The sequence below is a fragment of the Hipposideros armiger genome, unplaced genomic scaffold (genome assembly GCF_001890085.2).
Source record: "Hipposideros armiger isolate ML-2016 unplaced genomic scaffold, ASM189008v1 scaffold_26, whole genome shotgun sequence".
NCBI classification, from domain to species: Eukaryota; Metazoa; Chordata; class Mammalia; order Chiroptera; family Hipposideridae; genus Hipposideros; species Hipposideros armiger.
In genome coordinates this window covers 1,392,895-1,419,693 of record NW_017731376.1, presented here as the reverse complement: position 1 = coordinate 1,419,693, position 26,799 = coordinate 1,392,895, and the positions used below count along the sequence as shown (strand labels likewise).

At 40.2% G+C, this 26,799-nt stretch overlaps 1 protein-coding gene across 1 annotated transcript in view; it reads right to left on the bottom strand.

Moving 5' to 3' along the window:
* Nucleotides 1-5,627: 5,627 nt before the first annotated feature.
* Nucleotides 5,628-26,799, bottom strand: part of CYP2U1 (cytochrome P450 family 2 subfamily U member 1) — a 22,331-nt gene continuing 1,159 nt past the window's right edge. Inside the window, exons 2-5 of the mRNA XM_019636050.1 lie at nt 11,838-12,473; nt 9,835-9,996; nt 8,584-8,751; nt 5,628-7,838 (exon numbers count right to left, since the gene is read on the bottom strand). Of these exons, the coding sequence (XP_019491595.1) occupies nt 7,660-7,838; nt 8,584-8,751; nt 9,835-9,996; nt 11,838-12,473 (1,145 nt within the window). The 3' untranslated portion in view covers nt 5,628-7,659. The remainder of the gene's footprint in view (nt 7,839-8,583; nt 8,752-9,834; nt 9,997-11,837; nt 12,474-26,799) is intronic.

Sequence of the window (26,799 nt, the reverse complement as noted above, 5' to 3'; positions counted from 1 at the left end):
TCTCTCTCTCTCTCTCTCTCTCTCTCTCTCTCTCTCTCTCTCTCTCTTTCAAATAACAGTTTGAAAGTTTTAGTTACTTTGTTTTTTCCATGAGCATTATGTTTGTGTACAAGGAAACTATATAAAGAACTTCAATATCCTTGGAAGACATCTTTCAAAACTATAAAAATTGACAACTCACCAGAAGCCTTTGCATATCAGGTGGGAAGAGGATTGCTAAACAAACTCAGATAAAAAATACAGTGAGGACAAATGCTGCCAAACAGAATATGAAAGAGGAACAGAGTTTTCACTGGTGGAAACTCCCTAGAGATGAGTCATCCTTGCAAGATACATTTTACACTGTGAATATGTTCAGGCAATCATCTGAGATTTGCTTCACAATAAATTAGTGCAGAATGGGGAGGGGTTGGGTGTAAATGAAACAAGATTTGCCCCTAACTTCTGTATGTGTTTCAAAATTTCCACAATAAAAAGAAAAAAAACGGGGACACTCCATATGGTATTGAAATGTGTTCAATTTAGGTCACTACTTTTATTTGCTTGCATTTTGAAAAATGTTTTTAAGAATTTCATCTTGGTTCCTAGATAAAAATCATTTCAATTATCCTTCATCTCAAACACAATGTTCGGTCTAAATGTTAAAATAAGATAGTTTATCCTAGAGATTGCATACTATAAAACAAATCTGGTATGCATTTTTGTTTTTAGACTCTTCTTCAATGAAATACCATTGAGTCAATTTGTTATATTCCTACTATGTTTCAGGTTAGCATCCTAGTTTTAGGAATGAGATTTATTTTAATGTATCATAATTCGCCCATTTCAAGTGTGCAATTTAATGATTTTTATGAAAGGTAGAACCATCACTATAAATTGGTTTTAAAATATTTTCATCTTCCCCCAATTAGACCCCTCATGCCCATTTAAAGTTAATCTCAATTCCTGCTCCCAACTGCAGGCAATCACTAATCTACTTTCTGTCTCTATATAATAGTTACTTTTTATAAAAGTTCATATAAATGGAATCACATAATGTGAAACCTCTCTTAGCACAATGTTTTTAAGGTTTATCTGTGGTGTACCTACCATGTGTCAGCAGTTGTTCCTTTTCATCACTGAATAGTTTTCCATTGTATGGCTCTACCCACAGTTTGTCTATGCATTCAGCAGTTGGTAGACATTTGAATGTTTCCTGTTTGGGTCAATTATAAATATTGTCTAATGAACATTCACATGCAAGTCTTTGTGTGAACACATTTTTTCATATCTCTTGGGTAGATACCTAGGAGTGGAATTGCTGGCAGGTATGGTAGTCTTAGTTTAGCTTTTTGAGAAACCACCAAACTGTTTTCAAAGTGAATTTACCATTTTATATAACCACCAATGATATATAAGCGTTCCCATTTCTACACAACTGCACCAACACTTGTTATTTCATCTTATTATAGTCATTCTTGTGTGAAATGGCATCTCCATGGTTTTAATTTGTGTTTTCCTAATTACTCATGATGTTTAAGCATTTTTATGTTTATTAACCATTTATATATCTTCGTTAAAATGTCTGCTCATATCTTTACCCACTTTGTAATTGGTTTCATTATCAAAATGGACTCATGAATTCCTAAACTTTCCAAAGGTGTATAATACTAAATTACTGTATTTAATTATCTTGATATTCAAATTGTTTCAGATTTGGCCAGTGGGAACTTCTATAAGATGGCTCCTTGTGACTTTCCCCATCATTTTCTCAAGCACTTCTTTTTTGGCATAACAGAGCTTATCTTGTACCTATTCTGCCCTAGCTCCAGAGATGGCCATTTTGTTGAGGAGCTCTGGTTCCTTGTAGTGAGAATGGTATTAGAGACCCAGGTCAGGCACAATGGCACTTCAAAGAGATTATTCTGGAAGCTGTGTGAATGATGTATTTAGTTCTCTAAGTTTGTGACAAATTAGCACAAAACTTATTGGTTGAAAAGACCTCACAGTTTCTCTGGATCTAAGAAAGCAGCTTAGGAGCAACTCGGGAGCAGCTTAGGTGGGTGGTTTTAGCTAATGGTTCCTCACGAGGTTTTAGTCAAGATGTCATTTAAGGCTGCAGTCAACTAAAGGCTTGACTGGGACAGGAATATCTGTTCCCAAGATGGCTTACTTATATGGCTATTGGCAGGATGGGCCAGACTCTTTCTAGCTGTCAGCTGGAGGCCTCAGTTCCTTGCCACATGGGCATTTCTATAGGGTGTCTTGTGTGTCCTCACAACATGCAGGCTGGCTTCTCTTGGAGCAGGTGATACAAAAGAAAATAAAGCGGAAGCCACATTTTTTATGACCTAACTTCAAAAGTTACACACCATCCATTCCACAATAGCCTTATAGTCACACAAGTCAGCGGTATTCAGTGAGAGGGAACTACACAGAGAATTAGGGGCCATCTGGGACTCTAGCTACCACACTCCCCTAAGGTCACAAAGATCCTTTTCTATATTATTTTTAGAGATTTTCTGTTTTACTTTTCACATATAGGCCTAGCACCCATCTGGATTGCTTTCTATGTATGGTGTGAGATAGGGATGCAAGATTCATTTTTGCCTATGTTGACATCCAATTGATCTGGTAACATTTATTGAAAATTCCACCCTTTCCTTCACCATATTGTAGTGGCATCTTTTTCACAGATCAGGAACCCTTACATGTGTGGGTCTGCTTCATTGGTCTGTTTGACTTTGTGCCAACACCACATGGATTTGCTTTCTGTGGCTTTATAAGGGGTCTTGACATCTGATGTCATGATTGTTTTGGCTATTCTCAGCCCTTTGCTTTTACAAATACACTTTATTTAGCCTTGGCCACTTTTGCAACCCTAGTAAGAGTCTATCTAATTGATCTGGGGTGGCGCCTGCATATCAGTATTTTTATAAAACTCCCCAGTTGAGTCTAAAATTCTTGCAGGGTTGGGAACTACTGATCTAGTTGAACAATACTCTGTGATAGCAGGGGAAATCAAGGCCCAAAGAAGTTACGTGCTTACTAGAAGCTACACAGAGAGGCAGTTGCACCACGAGGGCTTCCATCCACATGCCGTTTTCCAGTTCAGTTCCCTTTCTACCATCTGTATTTATTCTTGGATATGCCACTGTAGATGAGTAGCAGAAAAGCAAGGAGAGGAGAGACTTCCCAGTTTCCCAGCTCTGAGAGTTGCAGAGGGGACAGGAGGATATTAGGTTATTAGTTCATGGACACAGCCAGGATGCTCAACATGGGAGGTTGTAATGAAGGACTATGCAGAGATCTGATAGGTCATCTCTCCAAATCTTTGACAGATGAGGAAACTGAGGCCCAGAGAGGTCATATGGCCAGTTACTGGCAGGGGCAGGACTTGGGTCTGAAGTGTGCCGTGCTCCTAGCGCAGTCTTCATTATCCCACTATGTTTGGCATTCTACCCAGCTACACTCACCTGAGGCAGCAACTCTCACCACCAGCTTGAGCTCTGGTCCCTCATGAGTTTCTGTCTACAACTTACCTCTACAAACCTCATGGATGCTTCCTGAAAAGAGCAAGGCCTTATTTTCCATGCAATTACCTTTTTTTATTAACAAAGCAGAAAAAAAATGTACTGCTCATATGGCTAAATGGTATTAAATAATCTCAGGCCCTCAGAAAAAATATCTTTAACTCTAGCCTTTAAAATTTGTAATAGGAAGATTTTTTTCTTCCACAATGGGGCAGCAAAGAGCTTTTTTAATACACCATTTACAGAGGGCTTAAAAACTGATGGTGGTAGCACTTTTTTTTTTTTTAAAGAAAAACAACTTCCTTAGGCATTTCTTTCTTTCTTTTTTTAAGTGTACTGGGAAGGCACTACAACCACAGCTTTTTATTTAGGCAAAATTCTTTATCTTAAAGTTTTTAACAGAGCTTTTATAGTAACCATTGTCTGGTGTCTGACCATGTGGTAGACTTATACCAGGTGTCAGAACATGTAGGTTCTACTACTGGATCCAAGAGTCCTTGAGCTGGTCATTGCCACTTCTGATCTCTCCATCTCATCTACTAGGAGACTAAATTCAATCACCTCTAAACTTTCTTTAGATCTAAATTTCTGTAATTTAAAAACCCTAGTCTATCATCATTTTAGACTAAAAAAGTTTTCATTTAAAAATGTTCCAGGTGGTGGGAACTCTCTATGTGCCACCTAGTTACGTGCCCTTGGGGGCGCCTTGTTCTCTCCAGAGCCTGATACAACAAGAAGTCAGCAATCTGCAACCCAGTAGAGGACGCTTAGGAGGCCTCAACCTTATCAGCTAGCATCTTCATCTCAGAATTGCAGTCTCCACAACTAGGTTGAGCCTTTGTTCAAGCTAGAAGATTATGATCTCACATGGATTGACAGGCAGCAGTCATGGCTCCTAGAATGTGTGTCATGATTCCAGACCAAGGAGTATTATTCACTCACTTGGAAAACGTTAAAACCTGTAGGCCCTGGGGCCCGCCTTCCTCCAGCCACCCCTCTAGTCCATCTGGGAGTAGCTACAGCCCCCGCTGCTGCTGCTGACTCAGCTTCCTGCGGCCCTCATCGGCCACCTGGCGATGCTGCAAGGCTTCCGGAGCCACTGCGGCTGCCATCGCCTCCGCCAGTGCCCGTCCCACAGTCCCCTGACCCCCGCAGAACCCCCCTACCATGGCTCTTTGGCCTTGATAGCCAGTGCCCCGGCTGCCAGCCACACCAGCCCTGGCAACCTGGCAGTCCTCACAAGTGCGCCAGAACTACCACCCCAACTGTGAGGCCCTCATCAACCACCAAGATACGGAGGCAACGAAAGTGCCCATCAGTAGGTGAGTAGATAAAAAAGATGTGGTATATGTATACAATGGAATATTACTGATCCATAAAAAATAATGAAGTCTTACCATTTGTGACAACATGAATGGACCTAGTGGGTATTATACTAAGTAAGTCAGACAGAGAAAGACAAATACCATATGATTTCACTTATACGTGGAATCTAAAGAGCAAAATAAAACAGAAACAAACACCTAGTTACAGAGAACAAATTGATAGTCACCAGATGGGAGGGGTGTTGGGGGGATGGGTAAATAAGGTGAAAGGGATTAAAAAGTACAAATTGTCAGTTATAAAAAGTCACAAGGATGTAAAGTACAGCATAGGGAATATAGTCAATAATATTGTAGTAACTATGTATGACGTCAGATGAGTACTAGACTTATTGGGGTGATCACATTGTAAGGTATATAATGTCTAATCACTGTGTTGTACATCTGAAACTAATATTGTATGTCAACTGTAATTAAAAAATAATTTAAAAAAATTAAAAAAAATACTTTGATACAAGAGCTTATATAGATTCATCCCTCCTTAAAATAATGCTGGACTTTGACATGGCAAATAAGAAACTTGGGCTGTGATACAGTCCTGAGAGTAACTGTGCTCTGAGGGGATATTTTAGGAGCATTACCCACCTGTCTAAGTGCTTATATAATACTGTGGCCATCTCTTGTCTTTTTGGAGGTCTACCCCCTCTTCCATTTCCTAACTTAACATCTGGTAAAACAGAATTTTGTTTAGCAATTAAAATAAAATAACAAACAAAAAAATCAGACATGACACTATCAGAATTAAAATGTTTAATAAGCATAAAAATTATGTTAAAGATGTGAATTAAAAACTAGATATTAGGCAGACTTACCATAATACAAAGTACTATTATTTTTACATTTGAAAGAAAGCATAAAGTATAAAATCGTAAAATGTTGGCATGGACAAGGAAAGCATTAACAGCCCTTTCAGTGATTTATCATATAAATGTTTTTAAAGTGCAATAGTTTAAAGCATTACATTTAAGAGTTTAATAAACATCTAACTCCAACATAATCTCACAGAACAGTTTTTTTTCTCAAAAAAGCTACAAACTGTTTTGTTAGGAAAGTTGAAATTAAGCGTGTATGAAATAAAGGCATAATAAACTTGCTAATGCCAAGTTATTAGTGCAATTGAAAAGCATATGAAATTCCAGATCAGGAACAAATTTTCCTGCTCAAGGTGCAGTAAAATCCATACATGTATCAGCTCATCTAAAAGCCATACAACAGCCTCTCCATTTACTCACAGTTTGTTCCTGGCCATTTAGTTCATTAGGTTTTTCTTTGTTTGTTTGTTTGTTTTCTGATTAACAAAAATTGTCAAGGCACCAAAAGATAAACCTGTATTTCATTTAGCCATTTTGAAAATGCAGAGGTATGCACTGCTATGGGATCAAGAGTTGGCAGTACCCGAGAAGTGGTTTAGAAACAACTGCAGTCACAAAGACTAGTAGGTTTGAAATGAACAATGCTACTTTTTAACTAGGTCCCTTAACATCTCTAAGCCTCAGCTTCATCAGCTACAAAATGGCATCAAAGTATCTGTAAGAATTATGCAAATCATTAAATATGGTGCCAGCAGAAACAAAGGCTAAATAATAAAGTTGTTCATATTACTATCATGATTATTTCCATATAAGGAGGGAGTACTATGGGAGAATAAAGGAAAAGGCTAGTCATTCTTTTGAGTATGTTCTCATTGGGAGAAATATTGGCATACTCAGCAGTAAAATCCTTCATTGTACAGAACTGCTCAGACTTTTAAGCATCCTGGCCTCAAGGCAGCAAAAGGCCAGTAGCACCCCATCATTGTGCACCCACACATTTCCAAACACCCTCTGAAAGAGGTCATTACCTTTCTTGAGCACTGCTCTTCTAGAGGGGCCTTCTTTATTAAGAAACAATTTAGTTCTCTTAATGAGAGTAAGAATGACTTCTTATCTTTGAGAGTATTCAAGGATGAGATACATTAGGCTTGGTGGCAGGGAGAATAAGACAAAAATAGTTCAGTACAATCTGAATCCTTTCCTGATGAATCCTAGTACAAAATTCCCCTGCTGATTATTCAGGGCTCAAGCCAAAAGGTAGAGCTATATCTTTGTAAGGAAACTCAGCAGAAGGGAATTGTGCCATGAAGCTACTTTTTCAGCCAGGCTCACTTTTTTATATGTTTGAAATAGAAGGTAGACATATAAATTCAGACAATAAGCTTTTTTCAACATATTGGCCCAGGATCCACTTCCTCCCATGTCTACAAAAAGTAAAAAGTAAAATCATAGACAGATTAACAATAACAAAACAAGCCACCCAAAACTGACATGGGATCTCTGTCAAAAAAGCTCTAACTCCTGAATTGTTCTCCGGAACTTATCAGTGTTTTGATGAGGTCAGAAAAGACATGAGGCATTTGGCCTTCATTAAGTGTTGAGAGACAGAAGCCAAGTTTTGTTAGCCAAGTTTTTTTACACATGAAATGACTAAGGCACTAAGAGATGAGAAGAAATGCTCATTGGTGTAAGCCACTGGGAATAAAATCCAGATCTCCTGCTGCCAAATCCAGTACTTTGGTCCCATCCCTTAAGTTACAGAAATGCATTACTAAAATGGCTGAAGTATCCTGCTGAGGAATCCTCCAAGATGAAAACTCCCATATGCTCTACCCTCTTTCTAGGATCTCTCTAATTTGAGTTTAACCTGGATCTACTGTGAACTGCAGAAGGAAAAATCAACTTTGGATTATGTATTTACATTGTGTTCACCATCTCTCCTTGGAGATGCCTTTATCTCTTAGAAACCACTACGTTAAATGGATATGGGGCTAAAGTTAGACCGTATCTTCCAGTCATGATGGGCTTCTTGGCATCCTTAGGTAGAGAGAATGCGAAACTCTGCATTAGGCTCACGAACATCAGGAATAATTCCATCTTTGCCAGCTGCTCTCCCATACACACTCGTTTCCCTAAAAAATGAGATGAGAAACAAGCATGATAATACCATCATCCCTTTCCCTATCTCAAACAGGACATATTTACATGAAATATCTAAATTGAGTGTTTTAAATGCAGATACAGAGATTTAAAACAAACTTACCACATATGCCATAGGACCTCCAACAATATAGGCTGATCAGCAGTTTTACATACCAAGTTCACATTTTAACTCCAACTCATAAAAATCTACCCTCAACCTAAACAGGAACTATATAGACAGATCAATGTGGCAGCTACCTTGTCTCCTCCTTCTCTACCTATTTATCTTTCCTGCACTGTTACCTGGGACATTAGGGAGAAAATAAACCAGGTAAGATGCTCTGGAACATTCATTTTCTTACAGAAAGAGTCTTACATGTCCTCATCTAGGAACCTAAAAGGCGGACTGCTAAGAATAGAGAGCCCCTCTCACCCACCAGCCCAGCACAAAGTAAACTTCACTCCAACAGTTTCCTGGGACTCAAACAATCACCCGAGCAGACCAGAAAGGAAGGTTTCTAGTCATATTTAAAGATTTAGAACCAACTTCTTTCCTTTTGTTTTTAAAATTTGAAATGAACAAAGTGGAGATGCATTATCTAAGTTACTTATCTCTGATATTAGCTTACCAAGAAAGAAACATTTTTTTTTTTAAAAGTCATGAAATAATAAAACGTTCTTTTGGTGCTCCTTCATTTTTAATCAAGCCATTAAGAAAATAAAAGTTTAACTGACCTATCCCAAAAGGAATAAATGTTTCTCTTTTAACAAGTTGTCCTTGATCATCCAGAAATCGATTGGGGTCGAAATCATCAGGTTTCTCCCAGATGGCCGGGTCTCTGTGCACTGACCACAGGTTGGGCACTATCATTGTGTTTTTGGGAATAGTGTATCCTTGGAGCACTAAAACAAATAAAAAACAGTGTCGTTCAACATGCTTTTACTAATAATTCTCTATAAATATTGCTACCTGAAAAATATCTAGATACATACCTAGCTTCTGAATTTGCTGAGACTAAACCTTGAGGTATTGCAGTCAGGGCCAAAACCTTACCTGTTAGCATCCTTTTCTCCACACCACCCAGGACCCAGCCCGAGATGGGGCACAAGAGTTGCTCAGATGGATGTTGAGTAAACCATAAAAACTTTACAATTATGAGAAAACAAGAAAACAGAAGTCACAAGGCATCCCAGGTAAACTTTCCCAAAGAATACTAATTCCTAATCCTTGTATAAAACTTGACAGAGTCTTTTATGTCCACACAATATGATGAGGAAGGTAAGCTAAGGTAAAGAGATTTAGGGCCGGCCGAGTGGCACGTTGGTTAACAGCTGGCTTGGGACACCAGCTCTGAGCAGCAGGGCCCCGGTTCGGATCCCACATGAGGGCCAATGACACTGCCCTCTACAGCTAAGATGGTGAACAATAGCTCGACCTGGAGCTGGGCTGCGGAAAGTTGCCGGCGACGGTATAGGCTGCACCCCCTGCTGCACCCCCTTTTAATTTCACACTGGCTGCTGGCTACACACCGTAGCCCAATGCAACCCACCTGCCATCGCCGGTGACCCATGGCAGCCCAGCTCCAGGTTGAGCTGTTGTTCAGCATCTTAGCTGTAGAGGGCAGTGTCACTGGCCCTCATATGTGGGATCCGAACCAGGGCCCTCTGGCATCCCAAGCCAGCTCTTAACCAACGCGCCACTCAGCTGGCCCTAAATGGCATTAATTTGTTTGATCAGTGTAAGCATGTGTGTCCTTAAGGCAAGAGAGCTATTTACATAACAGTCTGCGCCGAATGCCAATACAACCAATAATGTACAAGTATGGGCTGAAGCAGTCCCTGGACATTTGATTGTCCCTGGCACAGTGCTAAGCCATCAGAAGGATCAAGCCAGGCGATGGTCGCCATACCCACACCTCAACTCCTCTGGATTAAGGAGCTGGCCTTCCCTCAAGGGCATTCAAAGGAGGAAGACCTTAGACTTGCCTGTTTTCTCCGAGGTCCTATGAAAAATGGAGAGCGGCACCACCATAGCCAGCCTCTGAACCTCCATGATGGTGGCTTCTGTGTAGGGCATCTGGGCCTTGTCAGTGAGGGAAGGGGCTCGGTCAGCACCAATGACCCTTTTAATTTCTTCGTACACCTTTTCTATACAAAAAAAGAAAAGGAAAGAATAAACCAGAAGATAAGCCAGGAGTGAGTTGAGACTGCCCCCCTATGCACACTTGCCATCACCTTGTACTCACAACTGGTACGTTGGCAGTGCCAGGCCTGACTCAGCCTCAGTGAAGTGAAGCACTGGTCAGATATTCCAAGTCCAGGCAGCTAGTCCCTGTACCACCGCTTGACTTTGAAGGAGGATGACAGAAGAAGGGGCCAAGGAGAAAGCACTGCTCAGGAGCGCTCGGAATCATTCCCTCATATGAACGCTGGACTGCCTCTCTAAGCGTTTATATGTGACAAGGTGTGGTAAACCCAACATGGCCCTCAGTGATCCCTGTTTCTTGTTTTTCACTTTGTCCCCTCCCACTTTGTACCAAGCTGGTCTATGTGACCCATGGAATAAGCGAGAAGTGCTGGCATGTCAGTCCTGAATTAGGTTATAAAAGACACTGTGTCCTGTCTCAGCCATTCACTCTCTTGGGTCACTCAGTTTGGGGGAAGGCAGCTGCCCAGCCAAGCAGCCCCATGGGAAGGGCCAGGGGGTAAGGCCTGAAGCCAGTCGCCCAGTGGGTGAGCCATCTTGGAAGTGGATCCTTCAGTACCAGTCAAGTTGACTGACGACTGCAGCCCCAGCCAGGTTGGACTAGAACCTCATGAGAAATCCTAAACCAGAAATGTTGCATCTCTCTGACCATTCTTCCACAGTCACATTTCCCTCTGACTCGAAACTCAACTGGGAAAAGTTCTCCCCAGGAGCTAAGCCACTCCTGGATTCCTGATCCTCAGAAACTGTGTGAGATAATAAACGGTGGTTGTTTTAAGCTGCTGAAGTTTGGGATCGTTTGTTACTCAGAAGTAGATTAATGAATACAGGTAAGCACAATCCCATCTATAGTAGGCAAAAAAATAGCCCCTCAAACATGTTCACAGCCTAATCTCCTGAACCCTGTGAATATGCTACTTACCCAGCAAAAGGGACTTCACAGCTGTGATTAAATTAAGGGCCTTAAGATGGGGAGATGATCCTGGATTTTCTGGCTGTGCCCAATCGAATTTCATGGGTTTCAAAATTGGAGAACGTTTCCCAGTTGAGTTTAGAATCAGAGGGAAATGTGACCAGGGAAGAATGGTCAGAGAGAGACAACATTTCTGGCTTCAAATATGCAGGAAGAGGACCATAAGCCAAGGAAGCTGGAAATGTCTTCTCCTCGAGAGCCTCCAAGAAGGAATGCAGCACCCCCAACATCTTGATTTTTAGCCCAATGAGACATGTTTCAGACTTCTAAAGTATAGAACTATAAGGTAACAAATTTGTGTGGTTTTAAGTCACTACGTTTGTGGTGATTTGTTACAAGGGGCAATAGAAAACTAACACGCTGTCCTCCCCTGTGTTCTTCCACTATGCACTGCCACTGACATTCACTGCCTGTTGGCATTGACGTGATGGAACTAGCTGTGTGCCTCTGTGGAAGTCACAGAACTGCTCTCCATTTTCAAAATAAGATGAATGGGTTCAGATGACCATTATGATTCCCTTCAGCTCTAAATTGTTATTCTTCCCTAAAGTTCTTTTTCTATCATAGATGCCACACAGAATCAGACCTATGGAGATTTAAAGCAGGGGCAAGTGAGTATGACAATGTCTAAAAACTTTGGATTTTCACTGTTAACACCATCCCAACTCCCTATGAGATGCAGATATTTCCATTTTGTGTCCCAGCATGAAGACACTGCTTAGTGCTAGGACCCACAGAATCGCCAAGGGTGCTGATCCTAATTTAAATAACCTGGTTTTGCCATGGATAAAGGAAACATCTACTACCTACCTTGTACGCCAGGGTTCAGTGACATATACAGAAGGCACCAAAGCACAGAGTTAGTTGTGGTATCTGTTCCGGCAAAGAAGAGATCCCCGATGATATACAACAAGTAATCTTCATTAAAACTACTATTGCTATCATTTTTCTTCTCTTCCTTCTCATGGAGAAGGTACATATCGATAAAGTCCTGAGGGTTCTCAACATCCAGAGACGCCTGATGGTCTTTGATGATTTTTCTAAGGAAAGCAAGCATATCCTTTTCAATTTGTCTTAATTCCTTAAATGGTCCAAAGGGAAGGTAATAAAGCCAGGAGCATATGTTGACCAGCTGGAGCTGGCTGTTCAGACAGATTTCTAACCCTCGTGACATATGATTAAGCATTTTCTTAAACTCATTATTGGTGTACTCAAAGCGCTGGCCAAAGCACATGGAGCAGATGATGTTCGAGATGGCGTTGTTGACAATGGGGAAAGGATCGAAGGGGTCTTCCCCATGCTTTTGCATTTCCTCTTTCACATATTTGAACTCCTTAATAATCCTGGGCTCCAAGCTAAGCTTTCCTAAACCAAAATGACGAAGAGTTGCATGAGAGAACTTTCTCTGTTGTCTCCAGACTGGACCATAATGTGCGAATACAATCCCTGCAAAAGAACACCGAGAAAAGGTAAGAGAGAGCAATGACCAATCATACCAACCAGGATATACCATGAAGTATATTCTGTATTTCTCACGTCATCTGTGCAAAGTTCATGTACAGAAATAGATCACCAGCAAGAAGAATGATTAGCAAAATGTAGTTATCAAGATAGTATATATATGTGTGTGTATATATATATATAAAACAACAAAAATCATATGCGATTTAATTAGGAAAATTGGCTAGAAAGCTTATTACAGATAACTAACTCCTGGTGAAATGAAAAGCAATGAGTTTCAATTTCTAGAGTTTGTGTACATTTCAAATTTTTATTTTCATAATAGTGAATCCAGGCTTAGAAAATTTTTTAGGCTGGAGAGACCCATATTCTAAACATTCTCAACAGAAGGATAAGCACATTGCATACAAGGGCCGGGATCATATCTGCTTGTGTTCACCATGAAAATCCCAGCTTCTGGCCTAGTGCTGGGCTCAAAGGAGGAGCTTGTTAAATATGAGCTGAATAAACCAACAGTCCAACTGGAGTAGAACACTGGCTATCAAAATTTGGAATCAAATGACTGGCAGGTCATCTAAACTGTCTGTTGTTGGCAACAGCCCTAATTTAAAAACATCTGAACTCAAGGTTATCCACAACTACGTCTTATTTGATTCTCCCTTGTTATACATTTTCCACTGTCAAAGCCAACAGAACTGCAACAGAAGTGTTCTCAGGTAATCCTTGTGTCCTGTCACATATTTCATCCTCCTAACTTCCATGGTGTGTGCTTCATTGCTTCAGCCTGTTCTCCTCCTTTCCCATTTTTAATGTACTTCCTTTCTGCTAGCTTCAAGGACACGCTTCATTCACTTAAAAAATATTCCTGAATGCCTACTGTGTGCCAGGCACTGTGATATAGAACAGTAAAAGTAATTACGGTTACTTTATAAGAAGATATATGGAAACTTTGTAATAAATCTTAATTATCTAATAGGGAAGTCCTCCCAACTTGTTCTTTCTCAAAATTGTTTTTGATTATTCTTGGCTCTTTACTGCTTTATAAAACTTTTAATCATCTTGTCAAATCCTATTTTTTAAAAAGTGCCTTTGGGATTTTGACTGGATTGGATTTACAGATTACTTTGAAAACTGTCTTCTTTATGATAATTGGACTTGTTTGCAATTCCAATTTCTCTCTAGAAGAATTTGTCTAAAATTATGACATGTTCCTCTTTTTTCCTTTGAGTTTGTTCTTTTGTTCTTTTTTTGAATAAAGTTGGTCTTCTAACTCGTCAATGTTCAGACCTTTATCGTAAGTGAGTTCAGGCTTTACAGTTGCCTCTTGTGCAGCAGTCCACAAGTATTGATCGCATGTATTTTCATTACAGTTTAAATTTAAATTTTTTCTGTTATGATTCTCTTTTACCACCCACCTCAATTTGTTTCATACTGATTTTTGACACTGATGAGCTTTTTAGTCTGGTGTGTGATCGATTTTAATAAAATTTCTAAGTAAAGTTAAGAAGAATTTTTATCCAAGCAATTGTTGGGTATAGGGTTCTCTATTTGTCCAACAGAGAAAGCTCAATAACTGTTGCACTCACATCTTCTGTATCCTCACCAAATTTTTATCTGCCTGATATCTCAACTATTCAAATACTTATGTTAAAATATTTTGTTATAATGATGCATTTGTCTATTTCTTTTTGCCATTCTGTAGGTTTTTGCTATATGTAGATAAATATCATAGCCATATAGATATTTATATCTATGTCTATGTATCTATCTGTGTCATTAGGTACATATATACTAGACAACATTGTTAGGTACATTCAAGTATAGAATTATTAGATCTTCCTTGTTAAAAAACAAAACAAAAAAACCTCTTTTTATCATCATGCAATCCCCTCCTTATTCTTAACAATGAAGTCTGACTTATAGTATATTTTGTCAAAAATACAACAGCTTTTCTAAGCGTTTTCTTGGTATAACCTTTTCCTTTCTTTTACTTTGAACTTGAATGTACCCTTATGTTTGGTCTATGTCTTCTTTGTAGGGGGCGGGTATATCTCTTTTAAAACAATATATATTTGGATTTTTAAAAAAATCCATTCTGGTAATCTTTTAGCCAGTAAGATTAGTCCATTTACATTTAGTATAAGTACTAATTTATTTCTAACATATTATTTTGAACTTTCCATTTGTCCGGATGTGTCTGTTCTTTTCTTCCCCTTCGTTTTCTTGCCTTCTTTTGCATTGAGAGAAACAGAGTGAATGCTCACCCTTAAATTTTTAACAAGCTTACCTCAAGTCTAGTGTAGTGGTCAGCGAGCTACAGACCACAGGCAAAATCCAGCCTGCAGCCGCTTTCTGTATTGCCAGAGAGCTAAGACTTTACATTTTTACATGGATGGAAAAAAATCAAAAGAATATTTTGTAGTATGTGGAAATTATATGAAATTCAAATTTCAGGGTCTATAAATAAAATTGAACAAGAACACAGCCAGTTAATGAGCCACTGTAATTCACTTACATGTAGTCTATAGCTGCTTTGCACTAAAATGGCAGAGTCGTTGCAGCAGAGAATGAGTAGTGGGGGAGAACATCTCTGCCAGGGTCAGGCCCAAGACAGGCAAATTTCCTTGTTCTTTTGCTGGTGGCCAGGTTTTTGTTGAGTGTTTTCTGTCTAATTCACTCAGAGTGGAGCTCTGTAAGAGTCCTCTCTTTATCTAGAGGCAACTTTTCATCTTGCGTGGTATAAGGCCATATCGCTCTGCCCCTGTTCTCCCAGCTCTGCATTCCTGGCTGGCCAAGAGGTCATTAAAACCCAAGGTTCTCCAGAGCAGCTACTTTCTATTTTCTGCAGGAGTGGGGCTGGTGATAAGGAACTGCTCTAACTATATTTTATATGCATTTGAAATAATCACTGTATTCAGCCCACTAGCCTACCCCTGTACCTTTGGGGGTTCTACAGGGTAAACTATCTCACATCCCACTAACATCCTTCTCTGTAGATACTTAAAGGTGGTCATCCTCCACCCTCTGAAGTCATTTGCCAAGCCCGCATCCACTTTTTGCTTCAGATGCTGGGGCACAGGACTATAGATACATCTGACCATGGGTGGAGTATGTGTGTCTGTTAAAAGTCCCTCTGTTTTGGTGTGTGATTGGCAAGACAAATATGGAATGGAAATGTTTCGATTATTCCAGAAAACAGAACTCTCCCTTCCTAGGAAACCACAGCTTAGTCACTCTTCCTCTTTTTAACCTGGGCCAAGGCTTTTGCTGCACTCACCATTCACAGGCTGTGTTGGGCCTCTTTTCTTTCTTGAAAAGATATGGTCTCTCCCTCTAACATCAGGATTTGATACTAATTTTAACTACCACCTCATTATTTAAGTTATCACATATGACATCTCTGCTTTGTCCTATTACTCAAGGAACTTCATTTTTCCTTTGTTAGGTCCTTGGTCTGTATCATCTATGCACCATCTTTTAAACTACACATTTATATTTTAGAAATATTTTATCTAGCAAAATTCCCTTTTTCTATCATAGGTATTTTCTCAATACCTATGTAGTGCCTCTTATGTGCCAGATACTAAGGGCACATAGGTTAAAGATACAGTCCTTGTTCTCAAGATGTTTACAGTCTTGTGAAGAACTGAATAAACCAACAATCCTAACACACTTTTTTTGTTGTTATATGTTGGATTGTACTGAAGTTGAATATTGCATTGAATGTTGTATGTCGGGTTGTACTGAATTGCATTGCTAAGATGTATTATACTGAATGTTGCATGTTGGAAGTGTATTGAAGTTGCAGTGTAGACAGAGGAAGAAACACCATGTCAGCTGAGGGGAAGCGGTGCTTCTCAGAAGACAGGACATCTGAGCTGATGCTTCATTTGTAAAGGAGGATGTGCATGAAGGCACCGCTAAGAAAAATAACTTCAGTGAGGTCAAAGAGGGTGTTTCAAGAAGGGCTAAATTATCTTCAGGGAGAAATCAAGTTTTGATCAAGGCAAGAAAGTGGAGGGAATCTTCTCAGAAGAAGCTAATATTTAAGCATTGAGGTTTTTGATGATGAGTTGACAGGAGTGAAGGGCAAGACAGAAGAGGTGACCACAGAGACGGTGCCTGGGGATACCAGGGATGAGAGACATGGACAGAATCAAGAGCCTCAGGGTTGTTCACACTTTACAAAGCACCGATGATGTGGAGCCAGAATGGCTTACAGTCTTAGAAATGATTGGAAGAGGTTCAGGTATATCCTGTGGTTGGTGACATGTTCTCCATGCTTATCCTTGAAAAGCAATGGCGTTCATGAATGTACACAAAGTCTTCATCTCAAGGAGGAGGATGACACGGAAAACAAAACCAGCTCCAAAGAAAAAATCAGGCATATTTTGGTTAGGAATGACAAAAATATACCGTCAATCTAGTTTAACAAAAAGGCCAATTAGGCTGTGGAACCCAAAAACAGGAAGGGCCGGGTGTCACCACCTCAGGGAACACTAAATGCCACGGAATTCTTTCTTGCACCATTTTTAACTTTTTTCTGCCTGACTTCTTTCCGCCTGACTGACTTGTTTCCTACCGCAGACTAGATTTCACAAGACTCAAGAGCTATTTTGAGATGCCTTTCTCCCATTTTTACCACCAGAGAGAAAAGTCCTCTATTCGCCAGAGCCAACCTGAAAAATGCTGGGGAAAGATTCAAATGCTCCAGTCACGCATCCCATAATACCAATTTTGGGCATCTTAAGTTTATTTTATGACTTGAAGTTTCCAAACGATACCACAAGTATAAATTCTTTCCCCAAAACTATGTGAGGATAGATCAGCAATTATGAATTCTTGAGTTCTGTGTCCACAGACTAACCAGTGTTACAAAGTGGTGAGATATTCTGATCAATCCACCTTTGATCAGAAGTCTGTCGCTAAACAAATCACGGTGGCCAGGGAGGAGAGTGCTTGTGAAATCTGCCATCTTTTGTTGCAGCCACAGTTAATGGGTGCGAAAAGATGGTGGGTATAAAGAATTCCTCAGAAAAAAGGGGTGCCTTGTCAGAGGTATAGATGCTGGACAGCTGAAACAAAAATCCACCTCAAACCAAATAAAGGATAAGCTAAAATGTCTATATTTCCACCAAAGAATACTGTACACCTCTTAAGAACTTTGGAGGAGGGTATTTAATAATATGGAAACATATTCATGATACTGTATTTCCCCATGTAAAAGACGCTCCCATGTATAAGACGCACCTTAATTTTGGGGCCCGAAATGTGAAAAAAAATGTATTACACAAAGTTATTGAACTCAAGTTTTATTCATCATAAAATTCATACAACTCATCACTGTCAAAACTCCCAACTCACAATCTACCACTGTATAAGACGCACCCAGTTTTTAGACCCCAAATGTTTCGAAAAAAGGTATCTTATACATGGGGAAATACGGTACTTTACGTGCTAAAAACAATTTTAAAAAGTGTGAAGAATGTGATTCCATTTTAAGGAAGCAAATACATTTTTAAAAATATATGTCACGCAGAAAAAAATACTAGAAGGTTGCCACAGGCTGAATGTTTGTGCCCTTCCAAAATTCATGTTAAATCCTAATGCCCAGTGTGATGATGAAGGTGAGGCCTTTGGGAGGTGATTAGGTCATGAGAGTGGAGCCCTATGAACAGGATTAGTGCCCTTATAAGAGCAGCCTCACAGATCTCCCATGTGAGGTTACAGACAGCTGTCCGTGAACCAGGAAGCGGGTCCTCACCAGATACTGAATCTGCCAGTGCCTTGACCTTGGACTTCCCAGCCTCCAGAACTGTGAGAAATAAGTTTCTGTTGCTTATAAGCTACCCCGACTATGGTACCTGTAACATCAGCCCAAACAGACAGAGACAGAGGTGACACATAAAAATGTCAATAATGGCTATCTCAAAATAGTATTGCTCACAGATGATTTCTGAAAGGAGCTGAAAAGAATTATCTTTTTCCTTTTCCACGTTTTATGTTTTATAATAATAAACACATATTACTATACTAAAAAAAATTTAAAATACATTAAATGTGATGCAATCCTACATTGATCATATATGTTTTATCACTCCTGAAACAGAGAAAGTGCTATCCACTGATTTTATCTGCCCTTTCCTTCCACAGGGTCATAGAAGGGTTCCTCTTAGGGGGAATTCAGGACCCACTTGCTATGAATACATAACTATATTAAATACCTATTTCACTGCATCTACTACAAGATTTGGTTATCTTGTTTTTTCATTTGTTGTCAGGTTCCCCAGATGAACTTCCATTTCTACCTTCAGTTCCTAGTTTCATCTTGCATGTTGTTCCCCTTCAAGGTAGTCAGTACGGACTGATCTCCCCTGTACTTCCAAATTTCTTCAAAATCTCCTCTTGCCTTCCATTTTTATGGCTTTGCAATTTGCTTGGACTCTTGCCCCAAGTCTCTAGCAATCTCTTTAAATCAGAAATGATTTCTATCAACAGGGAAATAGATAAATTAAATAACAAAAGATAGAAGTAGAATGATACTTTAAATATATGACATACGTAAGTTTTTAAAATACATACTAAATAAAGCTACATTGTTTATGAATTTGAAGCAAATCTGAGTGGGAGATAAATGAATTTATACTGCTCTCTGAACTTTATATTTGAAATATTTTATAATAAAAATAGATGTGCACAATCTTTTAGAAGAACTAGGCCACTCTTAAAGCAAAGCATTCCTTTGGTAGCCTTGGCTCTGACTTTGTAATTTTATTTTCTCTTTCTGCTCAGGAAGAGAATCATATGAATTAATGAGTGTGATGGGTATAGCTAATGTAGAACATCTAATGGCCTATTTAGCTTATTGAATTTTTTTTTTTTTTAAGATTTTATTGGGGAATTGGGGGAGGGGAACATTGCTAGAGAATCGGGGGAAGGGGAACAGACAAGTTGCTGTCGTTTTGTTCTTCAGTCTAGTTGTAGAGGATGTTGCTTCACTGGCCCATGTTGGTATTATCATTGCATTCTTCCCGGGTGAGGCAGATCGGTAGCTGGCCTCTGGATGGCCGCTCATGGAGGCTCATAGCAGCTCACACCGTCTGCCAGCCACTCATGTTGGCTGCCAGCCACACACGGTAGCTTATGGCAGCCCACTGCAGCAGGGGCTGCAGCCTACGCCATTGCCAGCGACTCACGGCAGCCCAGCTCCAGGTCAAGCTGTTATTCACCATCTTAACTGTAGAGGGCAGTGTCACTGGCCCCCATGTGGGATCCGAACTGGGGCCCTGCTGCTCAGAGCTGGTGTCCCAAGCCAGCTCTTAACCAACTGTGCCACTCGGCCAGCCTTGCCGTTTTTATGGGCTTAAAAAGAACACCAACCTAAGTGTGATATTTTGAAAAACTCAAATATAGTAAATAACCACCCCACATTCTAGACTTTTTTGGCAATGTGTTAAGTCAACTATTTCCAGCCTTTCTACGCATATCACTGTTTATGAATCATTCCCTTCTCTGCTAGTCTTCAGCAGCAAAATACTTTAAAAATATCTTGTGATAAATATTTAATAACGTTATTGGCCCCTAGTTCCCTAATATCACTTCTTTTCTGTAATACTCTACACATCTTGTTTCTGACAATTTTACATTTTACGACTTTGCTACTGGAAACCTTTAGCCAGAGGTGGCTTGTGCACCCCTCAAGTCTTGCTCAACTGAGCAGCTCAGCCTTCAGCTCCAATGGCCTCTCTTCCTCAGGTTGATCACATGATACATTTTGTGACCTGCGAAGTCTATTCAGAACTCGTCTGCTCTTTCATCATTTGATGGGCATCTTGAAATAAACTCACATTATTCCCTTTTATTCTTCACTCTTGAAAAAGTTCCATTAAAAAAATTCCAGGCCGGCCAAGGGGTCACGTTGGTTAAGAGTTGGCTTGGTATGCCAGCTCTGAGCAGCACGGCCTGGGTCAGATCCCACATGACGGCCAGTGACGCTGCGCCCTCTACAGCTAAGATGGTGAACAACAGCTCGACTTGGAGCTGGGCTGCCAGGAGTCGTGGCGTAGGCTGCAGTAGGGCTCGCTGGCATCAGGCGTGAGCTTTCGTGAGCTGCCGTGAGCCGCGGTGAGCGGCCGTCCAATGGCGGGCGAGTGACTGCCTCACCCAGGGAGAACTCAATGATACTACCAACATGGGCCAGTGAAGCGACGTCCTCCACAAGACTGAAGAACAAAAGGACAGCAACTTGTCTGTTCCCCTTCCCTGATTCCCCAATGCTCTTCCTCTTCCCCAGCACCCAATAAAATCTTTAAAAACAACAAAAATAATTCCTCAACCATCTAAATTTTCCTATTCAGATTTGTTCTCTGTTCCAAGTTAAGTCCATAAGCATTTTCCTTGTGACATATGGTTCTTCCTCTACCCTTTTCTGTCAGTCACCTTCACTAGCTACAGAAATTTTTCTCAGTTCTTTCACAGCACATTCACCCAATACACACATCCACCAGGATAACAGCAGCATTGCTGAAAAAATCCTGTTTCTTGAGGGAATGAATGCTTTAATTGAGATACTGAAGCACCAAGTTACTCCAAGCTCCCAGTCCTTTCTTAAATAAAGAGGGATCTGATAAATAAGCTGTGATACAGCCTTAGACAGATTCTTGACCAAACACCAGGAAGGACCTCAGAGAAGAAAACCTAACTCCTACCTTTAAAAATCTATAGGAAAAGACAGACACGCAACACAAATTACAATATGATGCGGTAAGTGCATCAATAGATCCTTGCATGCACACATTTATTCATGTCTTGATTTCCTACTCTGTGCCAATTAGTTGGGACATAGTGTTTACCAAGCTGAATAAAATCTTTGTCCTCACTGAGCTCACCTTCCAGGAGTAGGTGGAGTTGGTAATAGGCTAAATACTTTCAAAGTGTTTAATGAATAAAATAACAATGTAATAAAATAAGCTGTGGTACCAGGCAGTGTCTACAATAGGACTAAAAGGTAACAACTGGCCTGAGAGATGACAAGGAGTCAGTCAAGTGAAAACTTATTCTAGGCTCAAGGACGACAAACTCCGTAGCCTGTGGCAGTCACAAGCTTGGCAGGAATCAGCTCAGTGTGTCTACAGCAGGTTGAAATGTACAAGTAACAGGAGATTGCAAAGAGATAAAGTCAGAAAAGCAGGCAGGGGCCAGATTCTTCAGCGCAGAGCAGGTCAAGTATGGAATTGGAGACAACTGGTTTCAGCTAAAAATTAACATGGTTTGATTCATGATTTTTTTTTAAAGATTTTATTGGGGAATTGGGGGAGAGGAACAGCGTTGGGGAATCGGGTAAGGAGAACAGACAAGTTGCTGTCCTTTTGTTCTTCAGTCTAGTTGTGGAGGATGTCGCTTCACTGGCCCATGTTGGTATTATTATTGTGCTCTTCCTAGGTGAGGCAGTCACTCGCTGGCCATTGGATGGCCGCTCATGGTGGCTCGGCAGCACACAAAACCTCACGCCCACTGCCGGCCAGCCCCACTGCAGCCTATGCCATCGGTCGCCAGTGACTCACGGCAGCCCAGCTCCAGGTCAAGGTCAAGCTGTTGTTCACCATCTTAGCTATAGATGGCGCAGCATCATTGGCCCTCATGTGGGAACCGAACTGAGGCCCTGCTGCTCAGAGCTGGCGTCCCAAGCCAACTCCTAACCAATGTGCCACTACGCTGGCCCAATTCATGATTTTTTAAGAGACCCCTTTGGCTGCTGTGTGAATAAAAGATTGCAGCAGAAGCAAGTGAGCTACTTAAGAGGCCTCTGAAGTATCACATGAGAAATGATGGTAGCTTGGATAAGGATGCTAATAGTGAAAATGGAGAGAAGTGGGTGGATGCGGAGCACAAATCTACAACAGGAACTGACAAGAAGTCAAATGACTGGTAGGGGATGGGATGGAGGTTAAAATGAAACAGTGGAACCACAGAGAAAAGGATAGCTCACCTCTGTCTGGGGGGTAGAGAACTATGTCAGGGAACACTTTCTCAAAGAGGTGACATTCAAGTAGGTATGAAAAAACAGAAAATAACAAATGATGGTGGGGATGTGGAGCAACTGGAACCTTTGTCATTGCTGATGGGAACGTAAAATGGCGTAGCCACTGTGGAAAGCTATCATGGTGGCTACTCAAAAAATTAAACAGAATTACCATATGGTCAAGGAAGTCCATTTCTGGGTATATACCCAGAAGAACTGAAAACAGGGACCTGAACAAATATATATGTTTTTCAACTGAGTATTTATTGAGGATCTGCTTAGTGGCTCACCAGCAAAAAGACACACTGGAAACCAAAGTTAATACAAGATTTCAGTCATCAAATGCCCATTTGATGAAAGACACTGTACAAAGGTGAGGATACAAGGATGGTTAAGACAAATCATGAGGCTGAGACTGAGGATCCTGGTCTGAGAAGGGGACTGGATACGGAGTCCAGCCACACGGTGAGCCTCGCTGTGGGCAGAGATGCATCAAGTGCTCTATTCACATTTCGTTACTTGGGAGTGGATGTGCTGTGCTTCAGGGATGGTAAAGAGTGAGGCTACAAAGCAAGGATGTCTGCTGAGCCCCGGGAAGATCTAAGTGACAAGTGTGGTACAGGCTTATTACATAAGACTGAACACCAAGATAGAGTCTGGATTTGAACTGATAATGGAGACCTTTTGCAGTTTTGAGCAGAGAAGACATATTGATTGAGGACATATATTTTGACACCACACAATCACCAAGCGGCTGATAATGCATTGTAATTATCATAATTTTGAGGGTAAAGTGCCATTATTACCATTTTATACAAGAGATTAAGAAGCTTGTCTAAGGTCATGCAGCTAAATAGTGACAAAGCCAGGATCTGAACCCAGTTCTAAACCCAAACCCAGAGATTTTGAGCATTTTACGGTACTGCCTTGAGCAGAGCTGTGATCTCAGAATCTCTTGGCAGTCCACCATTTATTTTTTAGCAGATTTAAAACCCTGGAGCCAGGTTATTTCTATACCTGTAGGCTATTTAAAAACAGAAAACTGTTAACCAGTGGCTCTTTTGGCAGTGGCATAGGGTAAAGGAGGCTTAAAAACAAGTTTTTCAATAGTACTACATATAATAAAATTCAAAGAACACAAGCAAAGAGAGAAGTTTTCCTCAACCTCTATTCCCTTACATAAAAGGAACCAGTGTCAACCATTTCTTGTGTACTCTAAGGATTTTCTATAAATATATATATATATATATATATATATATATATATATATATAACATTGTGTGTGTGTGTGTGTGTGTGTGTGTGTGTGTGTAGTCAATTAAAGATGGCCACAATTCTTGTCCACTCTTCTCATAGAATAGTGGAGTCAATTTCCCACCTACATGCATCCGGAAGGGGCCTGTAACTGGCTTTGACCAACAGAATGTAGAAGTGACTTTTAAGATCTACCTTCCTCCACTTGGAACCCAGTTGCCAGGCTGTGACAATGCCAATATGAAAAGGCCACATTAAAAGAATCTAGGTGCTTCAATCAACAGCCCCAGCTGAGCTCCCAGGTGACAGCCAGCACCAACTGCCAGAGACAGTGAAGGCCCCAGATGGCTGCAGCCCCAGCCAGGCCAGCTGGAACACAAGCCCCAGCTGAGTCCAATCAACCACAGCATTCTAATACTTGTTTGAACTACTCAGTTTTAAGGTGGTTAGTTATGTAGTGATACACTAAACAAAGTGTTACTTAAAAAAAAAGGTTATACATTTGTTTTTATTTTACTTACTTTCTTGGATAGCTTCCAATTAGGCTGTCTAGTATTCCATTTCATGGATGGTGCAAAATTTATTTAACCAATGTGCTTCCAATGGACATTTTGGTATTTTCCTATTTTCTGCTATTCAAAGCCTAAAAGAAATTCATGTACCTATTGCACCATAGACATAAAAGTATATGTGTCATTTAAAATGAACACGTTTTCTAGAGCTACGCTGTCTGCTGTCCCATCGCCATAAGCTACACTTGCTTTCTCAATCTTACTATCTACAATTAGCCATTGGGCAGTTTGGAGAATATTTCTGTCATTACAGAAATTTTTATTATACAGTGCTGTTCTATAGCAGGAGTCAGGGAAATTTTCTGAAGAGGGCTAAATATTTTAGGCTTGTGGGCCATATAGTGTCTGTGAGAAACACTCTGCAATTGTAGTGCAAACAGTCAGGGACAATCGGTCAGTAAATGAGCATGACTATGTTCTAATAAACATTAAAACCAGAACTTCATGTAATTGTCGCATGTTGCACATATAATTGTCACAGTTGCAAACTATTCTTTTGATTGCATTGGAATTGCTTAGTCATTGTATGTGCATGTTTAAGTTTAAAAACTAGATTGCTCTCCTTAAAGATTATGCCAATTTACTCAACTAATGAGTACCTGTTCTCTCATTCCTTTAAAGACTGCTATCTGGTGGGGTGAGAGGTGTGGATTGGGGAAGGGGATTGTCACTTTGAGGGGTAAAAAATGTTAACTATTGCATTGTGTTGTACAGCTGAAACAAATGTAAAAAAATGTTTATTTCACAATAAAAATTTAAAAAATAAAAAAGTTGAATCTGAAAAAAAAGATTGCTATCAAAACCCATTTGAAAATATGACTGCTGGAAAATGAAATCTCAACTATGGATTTTATTTGCATTAACTGGAGTTAATCACCATCTTTTACCTATTCATATCTTTTGACCATTTACCTGGGTTGTTGAACTTTTACTTTTTTTTTTTTCAGTTATAGGTGACATTCAATATTATGTTATACTAGTTTGAGCTTTTACTTTTTTATTTATAGGAAGTGTATTAGAGGAAAAAATAACTCTTGGCAAACATCTTTTACAAAACAGTCTTTTTTTGTTTTAACAGATATTTGTATATGTACCATGTTCGTAGCAGGATTTTTCACAAAAGCAAAGAAGAAGCACCCAAGTGTCCATCAGGAGAGGGATGGATAAACAAAACAGGGTATGAAAACAATGGAATATTACAACACAGGTGACCCTTAAAATGTTATGCTAGGTGACATACGTCAGTGACAAAGGGAAAAATATTGTATGATTCACAGTCAAATTCATAGAGACAAAAAAAATTGTGGTTTTTTGGGATTGGAAAAAGAAAGAACCAGGGTTTTTAATGTTTGTTAAATGCACACGAAGTTCCAGTTTTGCAAGACAGAAAGAGTGCTGGAGATGATGGAATGGTTTCACAACACTGTGAATGACCTAATGCCACTGAACTGTATACTTTAATTAGGAAAAATTTTGTTACATGTATTTTACCACAATTTTTCAAGAGAGAGAGAGAGAGAAAAGAAAAGCAGGCAGGAGTTTTCAGGCAGCCGTGAGCTAGGAAGAGAATTCCAGGTAGCAGCAGCAGCACCTGTGAAGGCATGGAGAGGATGAGGTCTGAACTGTAACATTAGTTTTTCAGTGGTACCTTGATTATGATCATCGTTACTACTATTCACTTAAAATCCGGATGCAAAACTCTGGCTGAATCAGATTCTAAAAGGCCTGGATCTCTTTATGCCACATTCCAGGGACCGGGAGTAGCGGTGCATTTACCTAAGAAATACTTAGGAGAATGTACTATGTGCCAGGCAGGACAAGGAATTACTCTGCCCTCCAGGATGTCAGTCTAGTGGTAAGACCCACATCCTGGCCCTAGATTAATTACAAAATTATGTAGCTTCAGTTTTGATAAGTACAGTGAAGGAAGAATATGCATGCAATGAAACCGGTTCTAACATGAGAGGGTAAATTACGTGGAGAGGCAGTGAGAAAAAAAAATTTTAAAAGCTCCCCGAGGAAAATATTTAACACTTGGCTGATGCACAAGAGTGACTCATAACACACAAAAATCAGGGACCTACGCCAGCCAATAAGACAAAGGGAGGGGAAGACTGATAAACAGGGGAATAAATAAATAAATGGAGTTTAGAGAAGGATGCATGTGATATTTACTGCAACAAATGACGTTTTTTTCTTAACCCTGAAAATTGCCCAACTTAGACTCCCATTGGCAGGGATCGCAGAGGCTACAAACCCCAGGGTATTCAGTTTGCCAGTAGGCTCCTAAAGGGTTTACTGGACTTTCTATCTTTCTGGGAAGATAAATATCTTCTTAAACTCTTGCACGCAAAACTCAGAGGGTGAAAAGAATATCCCTCCCTCTTTCTAACATGGCCCAAGTTTCTCCCCGTGACACCGCCTGAAGAGTGAGGCTTCGTTCTGGGAAAGAGAGCTCCAGCCC